General features: G+C 44.0%; 2 protein-coding genes and 1 long non-coding RNA gene across 3 annotated transcripts; 1 reads left to right on the forward strand and 2 right to left on the reverse strand.

Annotated features, from left to right (window-relative positions):
* The first annotated feature begins 101 nt into the window (after positions 1 to 101).
* On the forward strand, positions 102 to 994 carry LOC123168837 (uncharacterized). Its single transcript, XM_044586700.1, has one exon. The coding sequence runs from the start codon at positions 200 to 202 to the stop codon at positions 659 to 661; it is 462 nt and encodes a 153-aa protein (XP_044442635.1). The 5' UTR covers positions 102 to 199; the 3' UTR covers positions 662 to 994.
* Positions 995 to 1,203: 209 nt separating this feature from the next.
* On the reverse strand, positions 1,204 to 8,516 carry LOC123168836 (LMBR1 domain-containing protein 2 homolog A). Its single transcript, XM_044586699.1, has 14 exons — positions 8,250 to 8,516; positions 7,519 to 7,595; positions 6,783 to 6,941; positions 6,276 to 6,489; positions 6,108 to 6,194; positions 5,879 to 6,021; positions 5,601 to 5,681; positions 5,016 to 5,080; positions 4,022 to 4,197; positions 3,522 to 3,652; positions 3,336 to 3,423; positions 2,543 to 2,759; positions 2,108 to 2,214; positions 1,204 to 1,998 (listed from the first exon to the last, which is right to left on the reverse strand). Exons 1-14 carry the CDS (start codon positions 8,415 to 8,417, stop codon positions 1,555 to 1,557), a joined length of 2,157 nt encoding a protein of 718 aa, XP_044442634.1. The 5' UTR covers positions 8,418 to 8,516; the 3' UTR covers positions 1,204 to 1,554.
* An 11,653-nt stretch (positions 8,517 to 20,169) lies between these two features.
* LOC123170165 (uncharacterized) lies at positions 20,170 to 20,684 on the reverse strand. Its single transcript, XR_006485064.1, has 3 exons — positions 20,651 to 20,684; positions 20,499 to 20,563; positions 20,170 to 20,401 (listed from the first exon to the last, which is right to left on the reverse strand). It is a non-coding gene; the product is annotated as an uncharacterized lncRNA (long non-coding RNA).
* Between the last annotated feature and the right edge of the window lie 38 nt (positions 20,685 to 20,722).

The following is a 20,722-nucleotide window of genomic DNA, read 5'->3' on the forward strand; positions in this document are numbered from 1 at the left end:
GATCGGCCACGCACCGTACGGCGCCCAACGCGGGCAGCTCCCCGGCACCAGCCGCGAAGCTCCCCGCTCTGCTGCCAGAACGGCCAATAAATAGGACGACGCACACGCCCGCATCGCCACCACCACGCGCACGCGCACGCGCACACGCACAGGGCCACCAATCTTCCAGCCCGCGTCCTCCGAGCTAGACGGGATCGTCATGGCCGCGGCGGGCAAGGCCAAGGAGGCGGACGCGGCGCGGTGCAGGAGGCACCCGAGCCACCGGCACGCGGCCGGCGTCTGCCCCTTCTGCCTCAGCGACCGCCTCTCGCGCCTCTCCGCCGCCGCAGGGGCCGCCGACGCCGCCTCCGAGCCGTCGTCGGCGTCCTCGTCCGGGGCGGCGAGCGTCGCGTCGGCCCAGACGGCGCCGCCCTGCCGCGAGGCGCGCCGGGCGAGGCTGGGGATGCTGATGCGTCAGGAGGAGCCGGAGGCGACCGGCCATCACGGCAAGCAGGAGGCGGCGGCGGCGGAGGAGGGGGAGAAGAAGAAGCCGGCGAAGAGGGGCAACTTCTGGACTCGGCTGCAGCAGGCGAGCTGGTACAGGAGGGACGGCTGCTCGGTGGCGTCCGTGAAGAAGGGCGCCGCCGCGCCGCCGCACAAGCGGGCGGCGTCGCTGTTCTGAAGCTCCGGCGAGCGGGAGGCCGCGCGGTCAGTCGGTTGAGCGGCATTGGTCCGGTTGGTTGGTTGGTTGGTTGGTTCCTGGGTCGTGCCTGCGCTGTTCCAAAGCGGAGCCTACGTGGCTGGATGGATCACCTGCTCGTCTAATCTGGCGTCTTTCTCGCTGTTTCTTTCGGGTTTGCGCCCTGTTGGGTTTGGTGCGCGGTTGTTGGAAGAGTACTAGTCTTGGTGGATGGAATGAAGGACAGCCTAATGGCTTGTCCATTTTTGTACAGTACAGATCATCGATCTCCAATGAAAGAGCTTGCGCTCGACTCGATCGCGTTGTTTGTTTGTTCGTTTCCCCGTCACGATCAAACCGGTGGATGTTTCTTGTCGTGCTGGCGAGGTTCAGTAGCTCCGTAGGTTGCAGATGACACTGACAGCTGAGTCTGCCAATATTGTACAGTGTACTAGTTTTGTTGGAATAAGCGTGTTAGTTTTGCTTCAGAAGCAGGCAAAATGGGAAGCAAAAAAAAACAGGCACGAACACACCTAGAGCTCCGAAACATAAAAACTGCTTGCAACTGTCCTGTTTTCATCAGCAGGGACGATCTTTCGCCATTTTCGAGACCATCACATAACTGCCTTAAGTTCGATGTTTACATCCTTCGCCATTTGAGGTGAATTTGTGACCTATATACATTCTGCCCCTTCGTTTCTCTTCGGGGATCCTGTACTGTACTGTACCTAAATTTCTCTATACCTCCTGTAGCAACATGTCCGAGGGACTATACATTCTGTACCTCCCTTTCTGCATCTACAGCCGGAACTTTCATCATACTCTAACTTTGGACATGTCACAGTTCCAAAAAAGAAAAACTTTGGACATGTCAAACCACCTCGACACCTCGTCGATCATCGAATTGCTCGATCCGTTTCGAGGGCGCTGTCATCCTCGTCAAGGTACTCCACATCAACCCGTGGGTTGCTCGAGTGCCGTTTCAGTCCCCGGAAGATCTCGTCCAGCGAGTCCGAAGTCGACGAGCTCGTGCGCGACAGGCTCGAAGGAAGCAGCCTCTTGGAGCTCATGCTCGATCTGAAGCTCCGAAACCCCGCCTTCATCGAGGCCCATCTCGACGCGGTTCCGGCGGATGGATCCGGTGCCACGCTAGCAGGAGATGGGTTTTCAGAGTCCCCTGCTTCGAGCAAAACAGAGGTGGAATGGGTCACCTCTTTCACTTGTTTAACTGACTGTTGACTGCTGGGCTGCTCTGTAATGGAGGAGTACTTGTGCTGGGCTCCTCCTTCCCTTTTGGGGGAATGTGGAGCTGCTTTCATCACCACCACCTTTTGTACACCCTGTGGATAACAGATGGAAGAATGAAACAAGAGTGAGGTCTCCAGGCACCCCAAAGATTTACTAACAATCATGGTGGACAAGCAAACACCTAGAGAAAAAAATTCGCACCTGTAGCACGGTTCCAGACTCAACGTCTTCGCTTACGGAACTGAAGTTTCTTGCCAATGGAGTGACCTGCTCGCCGAGTTTGCGCGCTTGTTCGATCCAAGATCTTTCTGCAGATGAAACACAGCATATTCAGGGAATACCATCAGATAGGAAAAAAAAAGCTAAGCTAGTGACTGAGCAGCAACAGGCTTGACTGAGGAAAATGATTGATTAAAGATTCGATTTAGTCAAACGGGAAACACCAGATTATGTATGTTGCTCCCCTTCTCGAAAGAAAGTAAAAATATGTGTTGCTACCAGTTCAGTTCAAAAAATCCATTTGCAGAAGGAATACTGTACTGAAATCGCGTAAGATCAAGCGGCATGAAAAAGAAAAGCACATGTGGACTGTGGAGTGAAAGAAAAGGTACCCGTCAAGATAAATGAGCAACTTACCTTTCTGCAGAATCATCACCCCAGATGGATCAAATCCGTTTGTATCCTCTTCTTCCTCAGTCCAGAATTTGAACCTTTTCCAGCTTCCAAATATTTCAAACAGATACCCGAAGAAATTGCCCGCGACCAGTATAGTATAAACAACCATAATGAGTGGATATATTCTGTTGAAGTTTCTCCCAAAGAAAGGAACTGCATCATCAATGCTCCCCATCCTCTGCATAGTAGCACAAGAGATTATTTATCCAGCAGTTAACTAGGGCTTATGTAGCAGGTAAACAGTAAGCTTGTAGAATAGGAAGCAGCTGAACTTTTGCATCAAATATGAACCAATACTGTGTTATCACCTAGACACAAGAATATCAGAACTACTCGCTGCATATTATGAAAGTAAACAGTAGCCAATCCTCTTTTTTCTTTCCATGAGCAAATTTTGTAGTAGAATGAAAGCTAATGGAACTATGGGAGTACTGTTGAATGGAATGTCTGGGTACGATTTACACTATAGCAGGTGAGTTTTTCTGTGCTACTCATTTGTACTGAGATCAGATTTGTGCCATAGGTAGAATTTACTAGAAACAGCTGCATGTCCCTGTAACTTTCTTGGTTAGAATTTCCTTTTTCTCCAACAAAATGGAAAACAATAGAAGACTATCGCTGCTTTTGTATTCCCTACATATCGACATAACCTATTCATGACGAGGATTGCTTAAAATCTACAAATTCGAATTATAGCTATTACAAAAGAGTGGTAACAAGCAATGCAGCAAAGGAACATATCCAAAACTATTACCTTCTCAAAAGTAGTTCTAACATCACCACCAAGGTGGACGAGATTCAGAAAGTTGTAAGAAATAGCAGGTGCGTATCTTGCAACCATTCTGAAAAAACACATTTGATGCAAAACTTAGGACAGCGTGCAAAAAAGGTTGGATTGATGCCCTTGAAACATCAAATGGTAGGAAAATGGAAGACCTACGAGCAGATCATAAGCAGGCTGACAGAGCTAGTTTGTCCTGGAGTCAGTGAATAGACCAACATCATCCCTATCCTAAAGAGCGGATAATATGTGCAAATGCACATGTACATCAATGGAGCAAATGCAACAACCTGTTAAGTGGTATTAGCAGGCAAAGCGTTAAAATTAGTATTTCAAAGGTCATTTCTTTCATGATGAATGTACAAGCAAGTAAAGGTATATGCATGTGACTAAACAGTCTTGCAAAAGAAGTATGTTTACACCACAGACTTTTTAAATGTGGTCATTGCGTGTTTTTTCTTCAAAATTAATGGCAAGTGCATCTTCTACAGAATTGATTTTTTTATGTATATGTACAGCTATAAGAATAGAAATAAAGTGGTGGGTGATCATAGATAACAAACTTCCCATAAGTTGGCTGCAAGCTGAAGGAAATATTTCAGATTCTACTTCAAACACAACAAGGCAATGCTACACACTTAAATCAATTAATTTCTTACCTGGACTAAAATTTCTTGCTTTCCTACAGCATTTATAAGAACAGAAAAAAGTGATAAATGGACACCAGTTGGCAGCAAAGTGGCCTCAGCCAACAATATGGCAGCTGAGATGCAACCAAGGAGAACAGAAAGAACTTTCAGGAGTCGGTTTAACAGTATACAGCGCCAAATGAACTCTGAAAATGTGAAGGTGTTCGCAAGTCAGTTCCATGAATTTAGGACAGGCCAGGGAGATTAACATAAAAGTGTTGGTGTGTAGCAAAGCGCTGTAAAAGATCCATTGGTATTGGGCCTATGATAACTTGCGTCAGCGGTTCAAGCTTTATTATGCGGAATCTACATGCTAGGGGGATTTTCTCGGTGCAATCTGTGTATGCGGCTCTAGTCAATTCCCACTTTCACTTCCATCGCAAACAAATTTGAAAATTTGAACTCCCTCTGAAAATTTAAATATTCTTGTGGTACTTGAGTAGGGTAGTCATAATAATAAACCGTAACGTGGCTAAAACAATTGGATTGGTAGTAATTTATTTTACCAGGTGGAAGATTATATTCAACACCTCTTCTTTGATTGCCCTTCAGCTTGTTGCATGGCTTTTAACATTGCTCCAACTTGTACTGTAGTTCATATTTTTGAGGATTGGCTAAGAGGACAAAGTGGGGTCTAGTCTCCTATTTTGCTCAACATTTGACTATAGAAGTTGATGATTTTCTAGCACATGTACTATTCACTATAGAAGTTGATGATTTTTTTTGTAGATCACATCAAGACGTATTTCATCATGAAAATTTACATACATTAATTATACATCCATATATATGTGTGTGTGTGTGTGTGTACGTATGTGTCTGTTTAAAAAAAATGATTTTTGCAAAATTTCGAACTCCGTGGGACTTGGGAGCCAAAGATCCTCGTTCATGTAAGGCATTTTCAGTTGGCACACTGGTAAAGAGATATGACAAGATATTCCAAATCTGGATTGTAGGAATATACCTATGTGGTCAAGGAAGGATCCTAGTGTGCCTGATCGACTTTCCCTTAAATCTGATACATATTTCCTGTAAGAACAAACAGAAAGTAAGTCATCAGTGCTTCGAACTGATGTCCCAAAGATTTGGCATGAAGATAGCTGATAACCAGCTTGCAATGCATGCTGATTGTTGTGGTGAGGGTAATGTTAACAAGCATAGTTTACTAACATTTTAAGAATGTCTACAAAATGACACACAATTGGGTGCGTGTTCGAGAAAAAAAACTATTTGTTTATTATGTTATTTACTGCTTTCTCCTACATGATAACAAAGCCAACCAAACTTGATTCATAAATATGCAACAGTGCAATACCCACTATCATCCTCGATGGACCAAGTAATCGCTTCAACTGACTATTTAGCGGCGGAGTACAACATATCTCCCCAATATAGGTTACCACAGTATATGGTTGAACAGAGCAAAACATACATCAAAATATTACAAAGATTTCTCGGAAGTTGTATCAGGACATTAACTATCAATTTTATGCACAAACTGGCAGCCTGACACAACCATTTATCTGTAAAGTAAGAAGTTAATACTCACCATCCGTCTGCATCATGTTGCTCATAATTTGTCACTGTGTCTTCCAGTTCAAGGGCTTCCATGACAGAAGTCGTATATTTGCTGCAAACAATCAAGTATGGTTAAATAGTTACAATTAAGAGCAGCAAAATTATGGTCTGGAATTGTACAGAAAATGAGCGCAACAAAATTGTACAGAGGTGTGAATTTTATTTTCGAACTTTAGGAGTTGTTTGCAAGATTTTAATCATAAATGCACACTAAAAGATACTAAGATGTGCTAGTTTAGCACAATGTACCTTTTACTCCTACAGTACTCCTCATGAGCTATCCTAAGTCGACGTCGAAGTGCAGCCATCGTTTTCTCGTCAGTATCATAATCCATATCATTTTCTGCTAGTTTGTTTCCACCAGAAAGCTTGAACAGTGGGTCATCTCTCAGCTGAGGAAATATATTTGAGCCTATGAGTTATTATGAATAATTAAAATATGTAAATATCAATTTGTAGCGGTACCTGGCATCCATACCATTTGAGCCAGCATATTATCAATAATATCCATAAAAGGCCTTAGTGGGTCACGCTTGGACATTTGTTTCGATGTGGCTTGAACAACCTTAGACAAGGAAAGGAACATGCCTTAAGAAGAATGCAATGATCATGAGATGACAGTTTAAGAACCCAGAGAAGCACATACAGTGATTGTGTTGCAATATTCTTGGCGAGCATTATCAAGTTTTACAGTCATCTTTGCAACCATGTGAGAGAGAATTTTTTGACGGCGAGTCCAATCAGCATTTCTCCATATATCCTTTGGAATTTCGCTCAACCCAAAACCAAGAAGAAAGGCACCTGTCACTAGTCCAAAGGTATTTGAGCATGCCATCGCAAAGCCCAAGATAGCACCACCCCTGCAAAAAAAACCATTCTTTCAGCTTCACACAGTGAAGAAAAAGTTGAACCTATTCTCCGATGATCACAAATTGGACTGAAGACATGAAAACCATTGGTGAGAAGAATTGAAATAGTCCAAGCTGGATAAAGTTCAGGCTGACAGAAGTTATAATACAGTGCCTATTTGTTCCACTAGAGCACACCCAAACAGATCAAATAAAAAATCACACATATGAATGAACTACACACAGATATTAGATGGGTCGTACAATATGTAAGCTCAGTTGAGACTCGAAAAATGAGTACATACCAATCATGATGCATGATTATAATCAGAACTATTCCAAAAAAGCCGATAGATCCCACAATTTCATAATAGAGCAAGTTCGCTCGGATACTGGTTTTCAGCCTCTCTTTAACTGTGAAATCTCCAGCATCCTCATAGCCTTTAATGGTAGGAATGATAGCCCTGTTTAGATGAACATAATTTGACATGAGAATAGTGTTGTATTAAGACAAACAACATAGCTACCGCACATAGAGTTCTGCAAGAAAAAGTGGTGTCACCCGAAAAATCATTGTGCGATTAGGCAGATGAGGTAAGTACCATAATAGGATTCCCACAAATTAAGACAAAAAAGCAACATCAACAAAAAGGATGACAGGATTTTTTCATGCTGACCACATATATATACTCCAACAAGACCAGCTCCAAAAGAATTTAAGGGATGTCCAATAGTCATTAAATATGCAGTCATGTTCAGATAAGGATATAATATAATTAAGTTGACCGAAATGTTTGGTCAAATCATTAAACTATACGAAACTAATGAAGCGGCATGACCTCAAGAAGGCTAAGCACAATGTCGCAAAATAAAATAAAATAGAGAAGGCTAAGCATATGCACCATTGACCAGTTGTGCAATTGAAAACTAAGGCAGCAGTTTCAGACCTCACATGTTGTGAAAAGGACATTTCAAGTTTTCACCCCATCATTAGCGAGTTAGCACACAAATCAACACACGTTATTGTGATCAGCAGCATACCATGCTAGGACAAACGTGCTCCAATACGACCAGCTCCAAAAGAATCCGACGTCGCCCTTTTGATTGCCGGTAATTGTCTGTAGTTCAGGTAATGGAAGAAGAGGTCAGAGCTCAGAACAATATAATAGAAGAGCCTACCTAGCCATCCATGAGTACAATGTAACATCAGCACAACACTTTGTCAGCCTTCACATTACAAGAGTCTATGAAGTATAAATATCTAGACATCTAAAATAATGTGTGTGTGTATATATAAGTACCAACTGTAACAAGGAATATATTTTTAGTAAATTTCTGAAGTTGCGGGAACAGGCAAACTCCTTAATCCACAAGCAATAGGGAGACGTACACCATCAAATCCATACATTGCCGTTACTGCTGTGAATGTGATACCCCTTTTCACGCTTGCGAGTTTCAGCACGAACATTGCAAACACACAGATGAACTGCCACCCCCGCATTCTCACATATATCCTGCAGCAGTGCAGCCCACGCCCACGACCAATGGATTCACAAACGCGACTTATCAAATACCTACTGTACAGCGCAATTTAGTTATCAATCCCATGGCGCTTCCAGTCGACACCAAATCCCTACACGCATGGTTTCTGGATTCGCCGAAATGATAGTTACCAACTAACCGCACGTACAGCAAAGCTAAGCAAAGGAGCAGCGAACCGAGATAGTGGAAGAGGTGCCGGGCTCTGGGAGAAGGGGGCGCAGGGATCGCACCGTGTAGATGTCGGTGGGGACGAGGATGACGAAGGAGAGGGAGCAGAGCCAGGCGTAGCCGACGGTGGCGAGGACGTGGAGCGGCACGGCGGGGCCGGCGAAGTAGCGCAGCGTGGCCGCCACCATCCCCACCGTCAGAGGCAGCGCTATCAGGTAGAAGACCCACATCTCTCCGCCCCGCTCCTCTCGCCGGCCGCCGCCTCGTCTGCCGTGCGTCGTCGATGGGCGGAGAGCGGAGAGGCCGAGCGGGAGGGACGAGCCGGTGGTGCGGCGTGGCGGGGAATGAAAAGGAAGGAGGCCACCGGTTAAAAAGCGTGGGCGCGGAGGCAGCTCGGGAGGGAGGAGTTGGTGGGGCCGGACCGGTTCAGCGGCCTACGTGGCCCGGAGTGGGCCCGTTTCCCCGGCCCGCTGAGGTAAGCACGCTGCACACTCACGGACGCACGCAGCCCTTTCCTTTTGGACTTGGACCGCTTCCCGGTCTCCTCCTCCTCCCTCCACCCGGGCTGCGTCCAAAAGAAAGCTGACACAGTCATCGTAATAACAAAAGAAAGCTACTCTACGTACGGTCGTTTTCGGGTAATTTGGCAGAGCAATTAACAAGTGTTTTTGCTAACACAGACCGCGTCAAGAAGAGCATGGTGGTTGTTGCTCGCTGCAGGATGGAAGGTACGGTACTCGGTACATCATCATTCATCGCCCAGGCGTAAGTTGACAATCCAAACGCATGCTCGGCAAGTCGGCTGCAGACTGAATCAACATGTATACACAGATATACTACTGTCTATCTCAAAAGGAGAGAAAAAAAAGAGAGAGAGAAAAAATATATACTACTGTCAAGTTGGTTGGTTTCACCTACCTGTTATTACTTATTAGCAAGAAAAATTAAGAGATGACTTTGGATCGTCTGGTCTTGAGCCTTGAGCGCAAAACTGCAACCATCAGCGCTTTCGGGTGATTTGTGAACGCGGGTGCGGGAACTGGCAAGACACACTCGTTGGCGCTATGGTCAGTTGTTGGTCATTCAGATTAGTAAAGGTGCGTCTTAGCTAAACAAGCTTGTCCATAGTTTTTTAGGTGACTCTGGTCCATGGTTTGTACTTTGTAGCATGGTGACACTAAATGAAACGGATCTTTACGTATAGAATTTGGGCCTGCCCAAACTAGCTCCATTTTGGTTTTGAGAAGGCTGAAGAACCTTCCCAGATCGTTTATTTTGTTTCTCCCTGCGGGTTTTCTTTTTCTTTTTTCTTTTTTCGTTTTTATTTTCTTATTTCACTTTTAACTTTTTTTTCTTTTCCAAATTTCATGAAGATTTCCTAATCGGTGAACAACTTTTCAAATCAGGGTGAATATTTTCAAAATTAAAATTTTATTCATTGAATTCAAAAAAATTATCATATTTTTTAAATTCATAAACATTTTTAAAATCAGGGTGAACATTTTTCGATTTCAACATCTGTTCATCGAATTCAAAATATGTTCATCATATTACTGTAAATGCAATCATTTTCTAAATTCATGAGCATTTTTTGAATTTCATGAACATTTTTAAATAGTGTACATTTATTGGAACTCGTGAACAAGTTTTTTGCATAGGAGAACATTTTTTGTAATTAGGTAACAACTTTTGTAATTCAGAAACATTTTTTTTTGATGAATTTTTTTTTCAATTCATGATTTTTTTGAATCAGTGGAACAGTTTTTAAAATTCCCGACCATTGTTTTCAATATTTTAAACATTGTTAGAAAATTCATGTTCAAACATGATTTTTTTTAAATCACGCATTTTTTTAAAAATTGATAAACTTTTTTGAATTCACTATTTTTTCAAATTAAAGAGCAATTTTTTTAACATAATAAAAAAAATAAACCACAAAAAATTTAGGATTTCTAGAAAATTTGTACAAAATTCACTTTTTTGAACTAGGAATTTTTCTAAATTCCTAATTATTTTAAAGAATAAAAATAGAAATAGAAAAAAAGCAAAAAAACGAAACAGAAAAACTAGGGGGCGTCCAGCCCCGTCCTGATGTCGTGGAGGAGGCCAGCTGCTGCGAAGCACAGACGTTGCACGCTGCGGCATGTGGCGCACGATGCTGCAAGCAGATTGAGGTGCACACCAACCCTCTCGCGTTGTTAGCTACTCAAGACATTAGACGACGACAAATAATATATTTCTATAGACTTCATTTCACTCATTTTCCCATATAAATTGTTCTTTTGTTTGCTCAGAACGTTATTGTTGTTCTTTTGTTACCACATCCTCTCGGGTCACTATCTACTCAAGACTTAATGAATTGACATGGATGGTGCACATCAACGACGATGGAGTTAACAACGATGATTCATGGTCTACACACGCTTCCTCCACATATTTTTGACACATATCATACATTGATAGTTGATATATAGGTGTGCGTATTTCCAGCAGTACTATCGATTTTTTTGCCCTCTTTGTGTGGGCGTGAAGGTTTGCAACTCATCAAATCCAGCCTTAATTAATTCAGTTGTCAAGAGAGATGAGTTTTTTCAAGCAATGGAAATATGGAATATTCTTGTTTAAAAAATGGAATATTGCAAAGCGTGTACCCAAAATATGAGACATATAAAATATAGCATGGACAAGAACGTTTGTGTGCCTTACAAGGAAATAAGCACTATCTTCGCCTTTGTATACAAACCAAACGGTCCAACATTTGAGCAAGCACATACATCCCGAATTAAACTCGAAACCTCTTCATGGGCTCATGCATCTACAGAATTTTGTACCTTGATGAGCTTATGGGCAGTGTCCTTCGGTAGTGCATTTCGACATGATAAATCGGCAGGGCAACGGCAGATTACAACCATGGGCGATTAAACTTGGGTCAGTCCTCTTGTCCCGGTAGGCCAATGGTGATCAGTTCCCCTGGCCTAATTTTTTATGAAATCGGCTTGGAAAATCCATCGGACTACAGGCTTCTCCTTCTCTTCCCTCCCCTTTCAATGCCGATGGGCCGTCCAGGACACCCATGATGGTCGCATCCTCCTCGCTCGTCAACTCAAATATGGCGAGCAATTTTCAGTCTTCCCGGAGCTTACGGTGTGTGACCCCCTTGCACTGGCGGTATGTCTTGCTCCTCGAGTACCTGACGACCTAGCTGCTTTGGTGGAGCACCCAGTTCCCATGGTACCCTTTCTCCCATCTGTGTCTTTTCTTGTTCCCCACGACGACAACGACACTAGTGCAGAAAAGCCTAGTGTTAGTGTGGGCATCCAACGCCACCAATATGACGTCACAGTTAAAAAATAGTGATGGCGTTGGTGCCCGCATCAGCGATAATTCGAATGGTATGAATCCTTTGCCGATTCAAGGGCAACGTGGTATTCTAGTCGTGTTCTAGTTTTTTTCCTTTCCTCTTTGCGTTCATTGGTCGTCACACGATGCTCTGTCAATGCATGCTTACTCAATGTTTCTGGTGGGCAAGTCAAAATTTCTCTTCTGTTGAGCAAAAAAGCAAATATATGAGCAGAGAAAGCAAGACTTAAAATCTACATGTTGAGGTTTTTACTTGCAACCACTGAATGATTTTGTGATCTTTCCTACAATTTCTTCTATATCTGCCACCTTGGCCTGGATGACATACATGTCCGACCTGCTGGTAGGACCATCTTCCTTGTTGGCGAGTTTCCCCCGTCCTTCCATCCTTTAGTAATGCACGCAAACTATAAAAATGTGCAAACCAAAGGCAACCCATTGTCTTTGTGGCTGCAGCCTGAACATATTGAAACACAACAATCATAGAGAAAGAAAAAGCAAATGGTCTTCACGTTATATTTATGATTGTCATTTACCATACATAAGAAAAACACCCTGTAAATTTTTGTTTACCTGTAAGACCAATGAAATCTTTGGTCTTTTTTGCAGGGAGGAACATTTGGTCTTTGATTGATGATAGACATGGCATCAATAGAAGATGTCTCTCACTAAACGGGACGAATAAGAATGGTCATCGTACAATTGTCAACCTCGATTTCAAAGATGATTTCGTGTGATAGGAATATGTGTGAGAATAGGTCAATTTTTAATCTTGAACTCGTAGATGAAATATTCGGCTAGGCACCGTACACAAATTACCGTTTGTACATAGGTAGTACATTATTTTTCAGAATGGGGAAAGACATGTCCTATCTTTTCTGTTTTGCACATATTGGACGCCCCCTTGCCTACCTAGTATTGTTAGGTATGCACCCAGAGATTCTTGTTGTCTTTGTGTAAAATATATGGCCTTTGAACGCGCACGCAAACAAAGAAGGTTCGTAGAGCTATTTTTTTAGAATCAGCATTTTTTTAGGGAAGGTTCGTAGAGATAAATGCTGGCCTAGTTTGGATGGTTTTTAACTTCTTTTTTTTGAGACAAATGATGGTTTTTAACTTTGAGCTTTGTACTTGCTGGGCCCGTCATTACCGGTGAAGCCACATTTGGGCTGTGGGCAGCCAGCAGCCCAGCAAAGAGAAAAATCATCACTTGACCCACGCTCGTCACTTTCCCCTTCTCGTCGAGGGTTTCCTCTGCCCTGTTACGTTCCCTACTCCAATCCAATGGCGACGACCAGCAACAAGAAAATGGCGTCGCCGTCGCCTATGCCGGACATGCCCGACCAGCTCCTCGCCGAGATATTCCTCCGGCTGCCCACCCCACAAGACCTCGCCCGCGCCTCCGCCGTCTGCCTCACCCTCCGCCGAATCTCCACCGACAGGTCCGGGCGAATAGCTCCCATGCGACGTCGTTGGTGTGAATTGTCTCTCATGCGACGTCGTTGGTTGTAATAGCTCTCATGCGACATCTGCGTTGGAAAAAATAGCTCCCATGCGACACTGCTGCCTAATCCAAAGACACACGTTTAAAACTCGAATCAGGTGAGCGGGACCCACTAATTTATCCAACTCAGCATTGGTCAGGTGAGCGGGACCCACAGCATGGGACCCACTAACTTATCCAGGTCAGCATTGGTACAAGAGGACACCGAGCCGTGCCCCGAGCCGTGCAGCACCCGAGCCCATCCTCCCCCCCTCCCCGACCGTTGTTCTTCTTCTTCTCCAGCGACGACGCGCAGCAACGCCGTTCCGGGCCGCGACCTAGCAATGTCGAGCTCCGCTTCAGCCTCCCGCCGCTCATGGCCGCGCTATGGCGCAGTGCCCATGACAAGGTGCCCTGCATGCCCACGTATCGCACCCCTGAAGCGGCTAGTCACAACGACCGACAAGAATGGCAACCTTGGGCGGGAATTCGTGAAATGCGAGAGCAAACCAGAGCAGGGAAATGTGAGATTTTACTTCTCTATATGCCAATTTTGGTTTTTGTCTCCCAATTTCATATTTGCCCATTTTTCATCGGATTTGGAATTTAGGGTTCATCTTTCCGATTTCAGAAATTGAAGCAATGCACCCATTTTGAGTGGCTAGATGAGTACATAGAGCGGATTCAACTAGAGGATGCATCAGGGGAGCTCGATTTACCGTTGGAGGCGGAGAAGTTGGGCAAGTTTGGATCGGGCGCGTCTGGATCTAGGGCCCCTGGATCTGGCAATTCCATTGGGGGCGCCCATTCCATTGGTGCTACTGTGGGGGATACAGGAGTGACGGCAGAGCTGAAGAAGCTGAACAAGCAGATGAAGAAACTCATCGAATTGCAGAAGCAGGGCAATTTGATGGGGCTGATGGCCAGACTTTTTTATGTTTGTGTAATTGCTCTCGCATTTGTTTATGTGATGATAATTAGTCGTAAGTGAATAGATTGGGCATCATTTGTAATCGTAATGATATGGATATTTGAATAAAAGTGTTGCGCTGTACGAATTCGGCATGTCTTCTCCACTCTGTTTCGGCCCCGGCCCCGTTTTTTCAGTTCTTCAGTTCGTCATCAGTTTCAGTTTCAGTGGTAGAGGGAGAAAAGAAAAAAAAAGGTTCGACCACAGTTGCCCGAAAAGGCCAGGCCCATATAGAAGTTAGGCAGGGCCGAATAGAACATATCCAGGCCCATTGATAAAAGAAGTGTAGCTAGTGCAAAAAAAGTGCACACGGTCATTGACATCGATATATCTTTTCGGCTTTAGGTTATTTCACAAATTTTAAGTTTTCTGCAGTCACCTTTTTTGAGATAACTCATCTGATAATTATTTGAGCTATTTTTATGCATAAGCTATCGTGTCTGATGGTAGGGTCCCGTGTTGTTTCGGCTAAAACAAAAGGTTGGTTCTAGTTAGCAGTCTAACTTGCAGTCTTTGTGAACCAAAAAAGTTGCAATTGTTTGGTTCTAGTTTATTTTAACCAAGCATCATTTTTAATTTTTTTTGATTTGTGCTATGGTGTTTTCAAAGTTTTTACTCGTGTGTTTCAACCGAAAAAGGTTGTGCCCCTCTCAAAAAAAGAAGACATCTAGTGTGCCCCTAGTAGCATCTCCTTACAACATAGAGGGGCATCCCCTTACAACATATAGTGCATAAAACATAAAAGGAAGATAATTAACTAGACACGTGCTAACAACAACTTATATGATTGGATCATGTTTTAGTGCATTTTTTAGTTCACATGGCCACATAAATAAAATGCAATGGAGAAACTTTAGGCCCGAGAAAACATTAATAGATAGCACGATAGAGGGGCATCGGGTACCCTAGTAGCACAGATAGATAGAACATATAGAGGGGCATCCCCTTACAACATATAGTTCATAAAACATGAAAGGAAAATAATTAAAACTAGTAGATAGAAGACACGGGCACACACGCCCGAACCAACACAAACACAAGCTAGTTAGATAGAAAGACTCGCACTCGAACAATTCCTTGGCCCCTCCTCCTTAGCCGGCGCCCCTCACTCGTCGTTCTCCGGCATCTGGTAGGGGAGGGTGTGCATGCCGTTGGGGTGAGGGAAGATGTGGTGGAAGTTGGTGAAGATGTTGTAGGTCGTGAACGCGATAAACTCGCATCCACACCAGAACACCTCGCCGAGGAGGTGGTGAGCGTCGTAGGGGTTGGTGAAGGTGACGTAGAGGCCGATGACGAAGCCGTTGGCGTTGCCATCGTACTGCTCGTGGAGGTGGAACATGGGCGGAGTGCCCGGAGGGAGGTGGCGGTAGCCGGCTTGGAGGAAGAAGCGAGCCAGCTCTCTAGGGCCCCTCCACCTTGAGATGGCCCACACCCTCAGGCTATTCTCGACGATGAATCCGGCCGGGTACTCCCTCTCCGGCACGGTGCGAGGGCGACGGTAGGTAGGGCCGTTGAACTGCATGGTGGCTCGAGTGGTGGATTTGGCTCGAAAAGAAGAAGCGGAGGAGGCTTGAGAGATGAGTGTGAGAGGGATAAGGAAATGGTGCCCTTTTATAGCCGCGTTGCAGCCGTGGTCAATGTGTACACGGTGCCTTCTCGATCGTTTTCTCTTCTCCGTTCGTACTGGCATAAGTAATTGCGGGCATTAATTCAAAAACGGCAGGCAGAGCATCCAAAGAGGCACGTGCGGCACAGGCGAGATGCATCGTTTCGTGCACTTGCATCGGCGGTGACGCCGCGTGGGAAACAGGCCCGTTCATCCGCGCGTGACACTGAAAAAGGAGCTGCACCACCGTCTCAGGTTCAAACATGCATTTGTTAAAATAGCTTAGATGCGACGTACCTATACGCTGTGCCCCTGCCGCTGCTTTACTGCGTCGATGCGTGCATGCAAGCCCGCATGCAAATGGCTAGGCTCACGAGCACCGTTCACGAGCACAGAATAGCTAGGCTGCGACGTTGCATGGCATGCATGGGACAGGGATGGCCCACATGTCATTGACCCTCTCGCATGCAGCCCATCCCCCCCTCTCGACGGCCGTGCGCACGCACGCCAGGCTCTGCCGGGCCCGATCCACTCGGCCCAACGGTCACTGAGATGCTCCCCCGCTCAACGTTATCTGTTCGAACAGAGAGAAAAAACGGTGGCCAATCAGATTGGAGAATCAGGGCTCCCACGGATTGCCCCCGCGGAATCCTTCTAGAAGGCCTATCCGACGACCGCAGTTTGGCGTTAGGGTTAGATCGACGGTGGACGTTTGGCGCTAGGGTTACATGGGTTTTGGAGGCAGTCAACGGGGTTTTGAAAGGTTTGACCGAACATTCAAATGTGTATAACTAATTCAAAAAAATCTAAAAAATGAAAAACCTGCGCATATAGTCTTGTTATGTTACATAGTTATGATATAAAATGATAAACTTGATCTAATGATCTTTGCATGAAAAAACCTTCACAAATTGGACTATCTCGACTGAGGTTGCATAGAGTTCAAAGGAGTGAGAAGAGGGTTTGAGGTTTTGAAAATGCAAAAAATCAAAAACCTCACCTTAGTTTCATTTTGGAGTGACTAAGGAGGATCTGAAGTTATTTTTGCATTTTAAATTTTTAAACTTGTTTTATTGCTGACTTTGTATTCAAGGGTGTTTTTTCAAAAATAAATTAATAATATGAATACTTATTCAAAAAAAGGTGAGACTTCGTATTGATCCTATATAGGTATAATATAAGCTAAGAAAATCTTTTTTTGTGATTTTGAGAAGGTCGAAAAAAACTTGCTTAGAAATGGGGTCGTTTTCCCTTACTTTGGAGCCTGTTTGGACAACATTTTCAGTGACTATGAGTTGGACTTCACAAAAAGGGTTGGATTTATGAACTAAAGTGCATAGTAGTACATAAAACAATGCAACATCACAGAACAAACAAATGAACTCCAAAAATATTGGAGATAGGTTCAAATTTGAATGTCGGTTCAAATTTGAATTTTATTTCAAGTCAAATCAACATCATAGCACATAAGTTTTCACATGAAAGAACATAAGTTTTCACATCAAATGACAACAAACATAAGTTTTCACATCAAATTTGAATGATTTCGACTCTATTTCTTTTGCTTCTTTCTACCACTCGATTTCTTCTCTTTTTTCCACCGTTTGGTTCCACGGCGCATAGTTTGTTGATGCTGATGCTCTTGCTTTTTGGCCCCTTGGTTTTCTTGCCAACTCCACTAGGCCCACTCAACTTTTGCCCCTCACCATGTCCCACTTCTTCAGTTTGCACTTCTGCAGCTTGAGTAGATGGCACACATTGTTCAACTACTTCAGTTTGCAACTCAACACTTGGCAGCACAACCTCCAAACATGGCAACACAGCTGTCAAAGCAGATTCGCATGGCAGCACAACAATTGCTTCATCTGCAACATTTTCAGATTGCCCTAGCGCCCGCAAAACAGATTCAGTATGCATCACGTCATCCAAAACATAAACACTTAGCTCATGTTCAGCAGTAACAGTTTCAGTTTGCTCCATATCTTTGTCACCAAACATTATCTGCTTAGTGCTCTTCCTTCTAAAGCCATTGAGTCTTGCTTTTTTCACTGGCCAACACTGTTCAACAACAAGAGGTGGGGCTTTTTCTGCACGCTTCCTCCTAAAAAGTAAAGCATTTCACTTGGTTAGATACTAGAACAAGTAGCAAAATCAAAAACTTACAAAAACAGTAACATAAACATACTTTGGCCTCTGAGGAGTGTAGATGCATTTGGATGAACCAACTCTGTGCCCAAGTACCTCACACAACTTGCACCTATTTTTGTTACCTTTTTGAGCCCTTTTGGGCTTATCATTCTTTTCCTTTTCCTTTTTCCCCTTCTTACTACAACCACCTTTCTCAAACCAAGCTTTGAATCTGCTCTGTTTTGGCCTCCCAACCTTTCTTCTAGTGACAGGGGGACACAAGGTAAATTCTATTTCCACCTCAGGCCACTGAGATTGGTCAGTCAGTGCAGGAATTGGACTTGCATATGCAGCTTTGAATTTTTGTACTGAATAATACTCATGCAAATATGGGTGCATATTTAACCTGGGTTTAGATGCCAAAAAAATATGGAATGCTCACATAGTTTTCCAGTGTGTTGCCACTCTTGGCAAGTGCACTCATGCAACTCAGTATTTACCACATGCCTCTTGCCACTCTTTGTATCTCTAACTTCAGCACCCCACAAGGAAGATTTCTCAACAGATAGATGTGAAAGATTTCTACTTCTGTTGACCACCTGTTGTACCACTGCTGGAAGCTTGCCCCCTTCCAAAATATTAGCAATTTTTCCTCTCAACTCCCACAAACGCATGATCATGATCCTTATTTGGTCCACCATGTCATGCACAGACAAGTCTTTCAAATCCTTCACTTTGTTGTTAAAACTTTCTGCCAAGTTGTTATTGATATGATCACATTTTATGGCAGTATTAAAACCTGATCTATACCACAACAGAGAATGGTGTGTGTTCAACCATGAAGCAAATTAATTATCACTACATGATGCCAATATCTTACCAAGGTGATAGGAATGTGTCTGTCTGGTGTAGGATCTTGCTGCTGGCCACATGCGCCCAAATTCATCTCCTCTGAATTTTTTTATCAGATTCATCCACATATGTCCAAAGCACTCCCTCTGCTCAGCATGGGGGAAAACATTTTTTACTGCATTTTTCAACCCTTTACATGCATCTGTGTGGATGGCCAAAGGAGAAACTGGCCCTATGCATCTTTTCAGTTGCATCATGAACCATATCCATGATGCCTCTGTCTCTGATTGAAACATTCCTATTGCAATTGGGAACATCCAGTTGTGTCCATCTAGAGCATTGCATGCAGCCAACTGACCATTCCACTTTCCAGTCAAAAAAGATGAGTCTATGCTCAAATATGGACGACAACCTGCTTTGAATCCATCTATGCAAGGCTTCAAACACATAAAAAACTTGCTGAAAAAAACCTTGCCATCCTCTGTTACCTCTGTATCTATCTCCACCACACTTTCAGGTGACCTCTTCTCCACCTCTGCTTTAAAACTATACAACATCCTAAATGTATTTACCCAGTCACCATACAATGATTTCATGGCCCTTTGTTTTGCTTTCCACACTGTGGTATATTGCAGCTGGATGGGGTACAGCTTCTCCAAGTCAACTTTAAGCCTCTTTGCAGTAGTGTTTGGAGTCTTGGCTAAAATAGGAGTAATCTTCTCTGTAACCCAAAGCTGTGATGTCATCTTTGAAACTCTCTGTGAAGTGGTCATACATGTATGCTGGTGTGGTATTTGATTTACCCTTACTGTACTTCCATCAGGTTGTAGTCTGGCAGACAAGTACCATTTGCAAGGATTGCCACCACCATCATAACCTTTGCACCGAGCATAAAATTTCTTTCGATCAGTCCACATAGTCTTGGCATCAAATTCCTTTTTCACTGCATAGGTCCTGAAAGACATCCTAAACTCTTTCATGCTTGGCCACAACTTTCCCACCTCAATAACTGGGTTCTCTTTGTCATACAAACAAACCAGCTCATTATCATCTGCATCATCCACATCATTTGCAGCCTCTCTCATCGGCTCTTCTTCATCCTCATTTGCATTTCTAGGGCATGTGTTACCATCAGCAGGCAAAGAACTGTCATCCTTCTCCTTATCTTTGTCATCAACTTGAATGCCAAACATTTCGGCCATATCAATGTCAGATATTGGTGTAATGACCAAATCTGTTTTTTTCATTCAACTCTACTACATTCCAGTCAACAACAATCTTCCTAGCACCATGGGTTCCCTCCTCTCCATCTGTATCAATCCCTGTATCTTCAGCTACTACAGTCGGTTCAGTCAACAATGCCAACATCTTGTTTTGTGAAACCCACTCATTATCTTCCACCTGTGCAGCCATCTTTGATGGCACATAACCAACTCTGGAATGAGTTTGCAGATCAATTAGCTCAGCATAAAATGTTACTTGTTTGCTTGCCCACCCTTCTTGCTGATCAATTTCAGCAACCATGGATTCTCCATCTTCAATTCTCACATATTCACCATTATAGTTATCGAAACGTTGCAGAGACACCTGTTGTTCTGGACCCCAAACAATACTCTCCCCAATTCTCTCCACCAAATTGCCCACGGCCTTCTCCTTCATGCTCTCCAATTCCTGGGGATCAACATCTGCAAATTCGACATCCAACCTCACGGTGGTATCTCTATCAATGTCTTGGACACTGCCATCACTGAGCTTGGCTTTACAGGGAAAAAATTCCACTATAATTGCGAATGTGGTGGCAGAACCTGAACCTCCCCTGTTTTGTCAATGGCAGGCAGCGGCAGCAGTGTAAGCGACAGTCACTACCAAATCGAGTTCGATAACAGCTAAAATAGAAAAGAGGGCGACATTACCGATTTGAAGCACTGTCTCCTCGCTCCATCTCATTCAGCCCCCGCGCTCCTATCCAATCGAGATTCTAAAACGCCAAGAAACAGGGGCAGCATGAGGCCACAGATTTATCCAAAATTCTGGGGAATGGGACTAGAGTTTGGAAAATACTCACTCGCAATAGCCGCTGCCGAGAAAGGCGCTCCACCGCCGGGCGGGCCGCGGATCCAATCGAGATTCTAAATCA

Source organism: Triticum aestivum, chromosome 7D, assembly GCF_018294505.1.
Source record: "Triticum aestivum cultivar Chinese Spring chromosome 7D, IWGSC CS RefSeq v2.1, whole genome shotgun sequence".
In the NCBI taxonomy this organism is placed as follows: Eukaryota; Viridiplantae; Streptophyta; class Magnoliopsida; order Poales; family Poaceae; genus Triticum; species Triticum aestivum.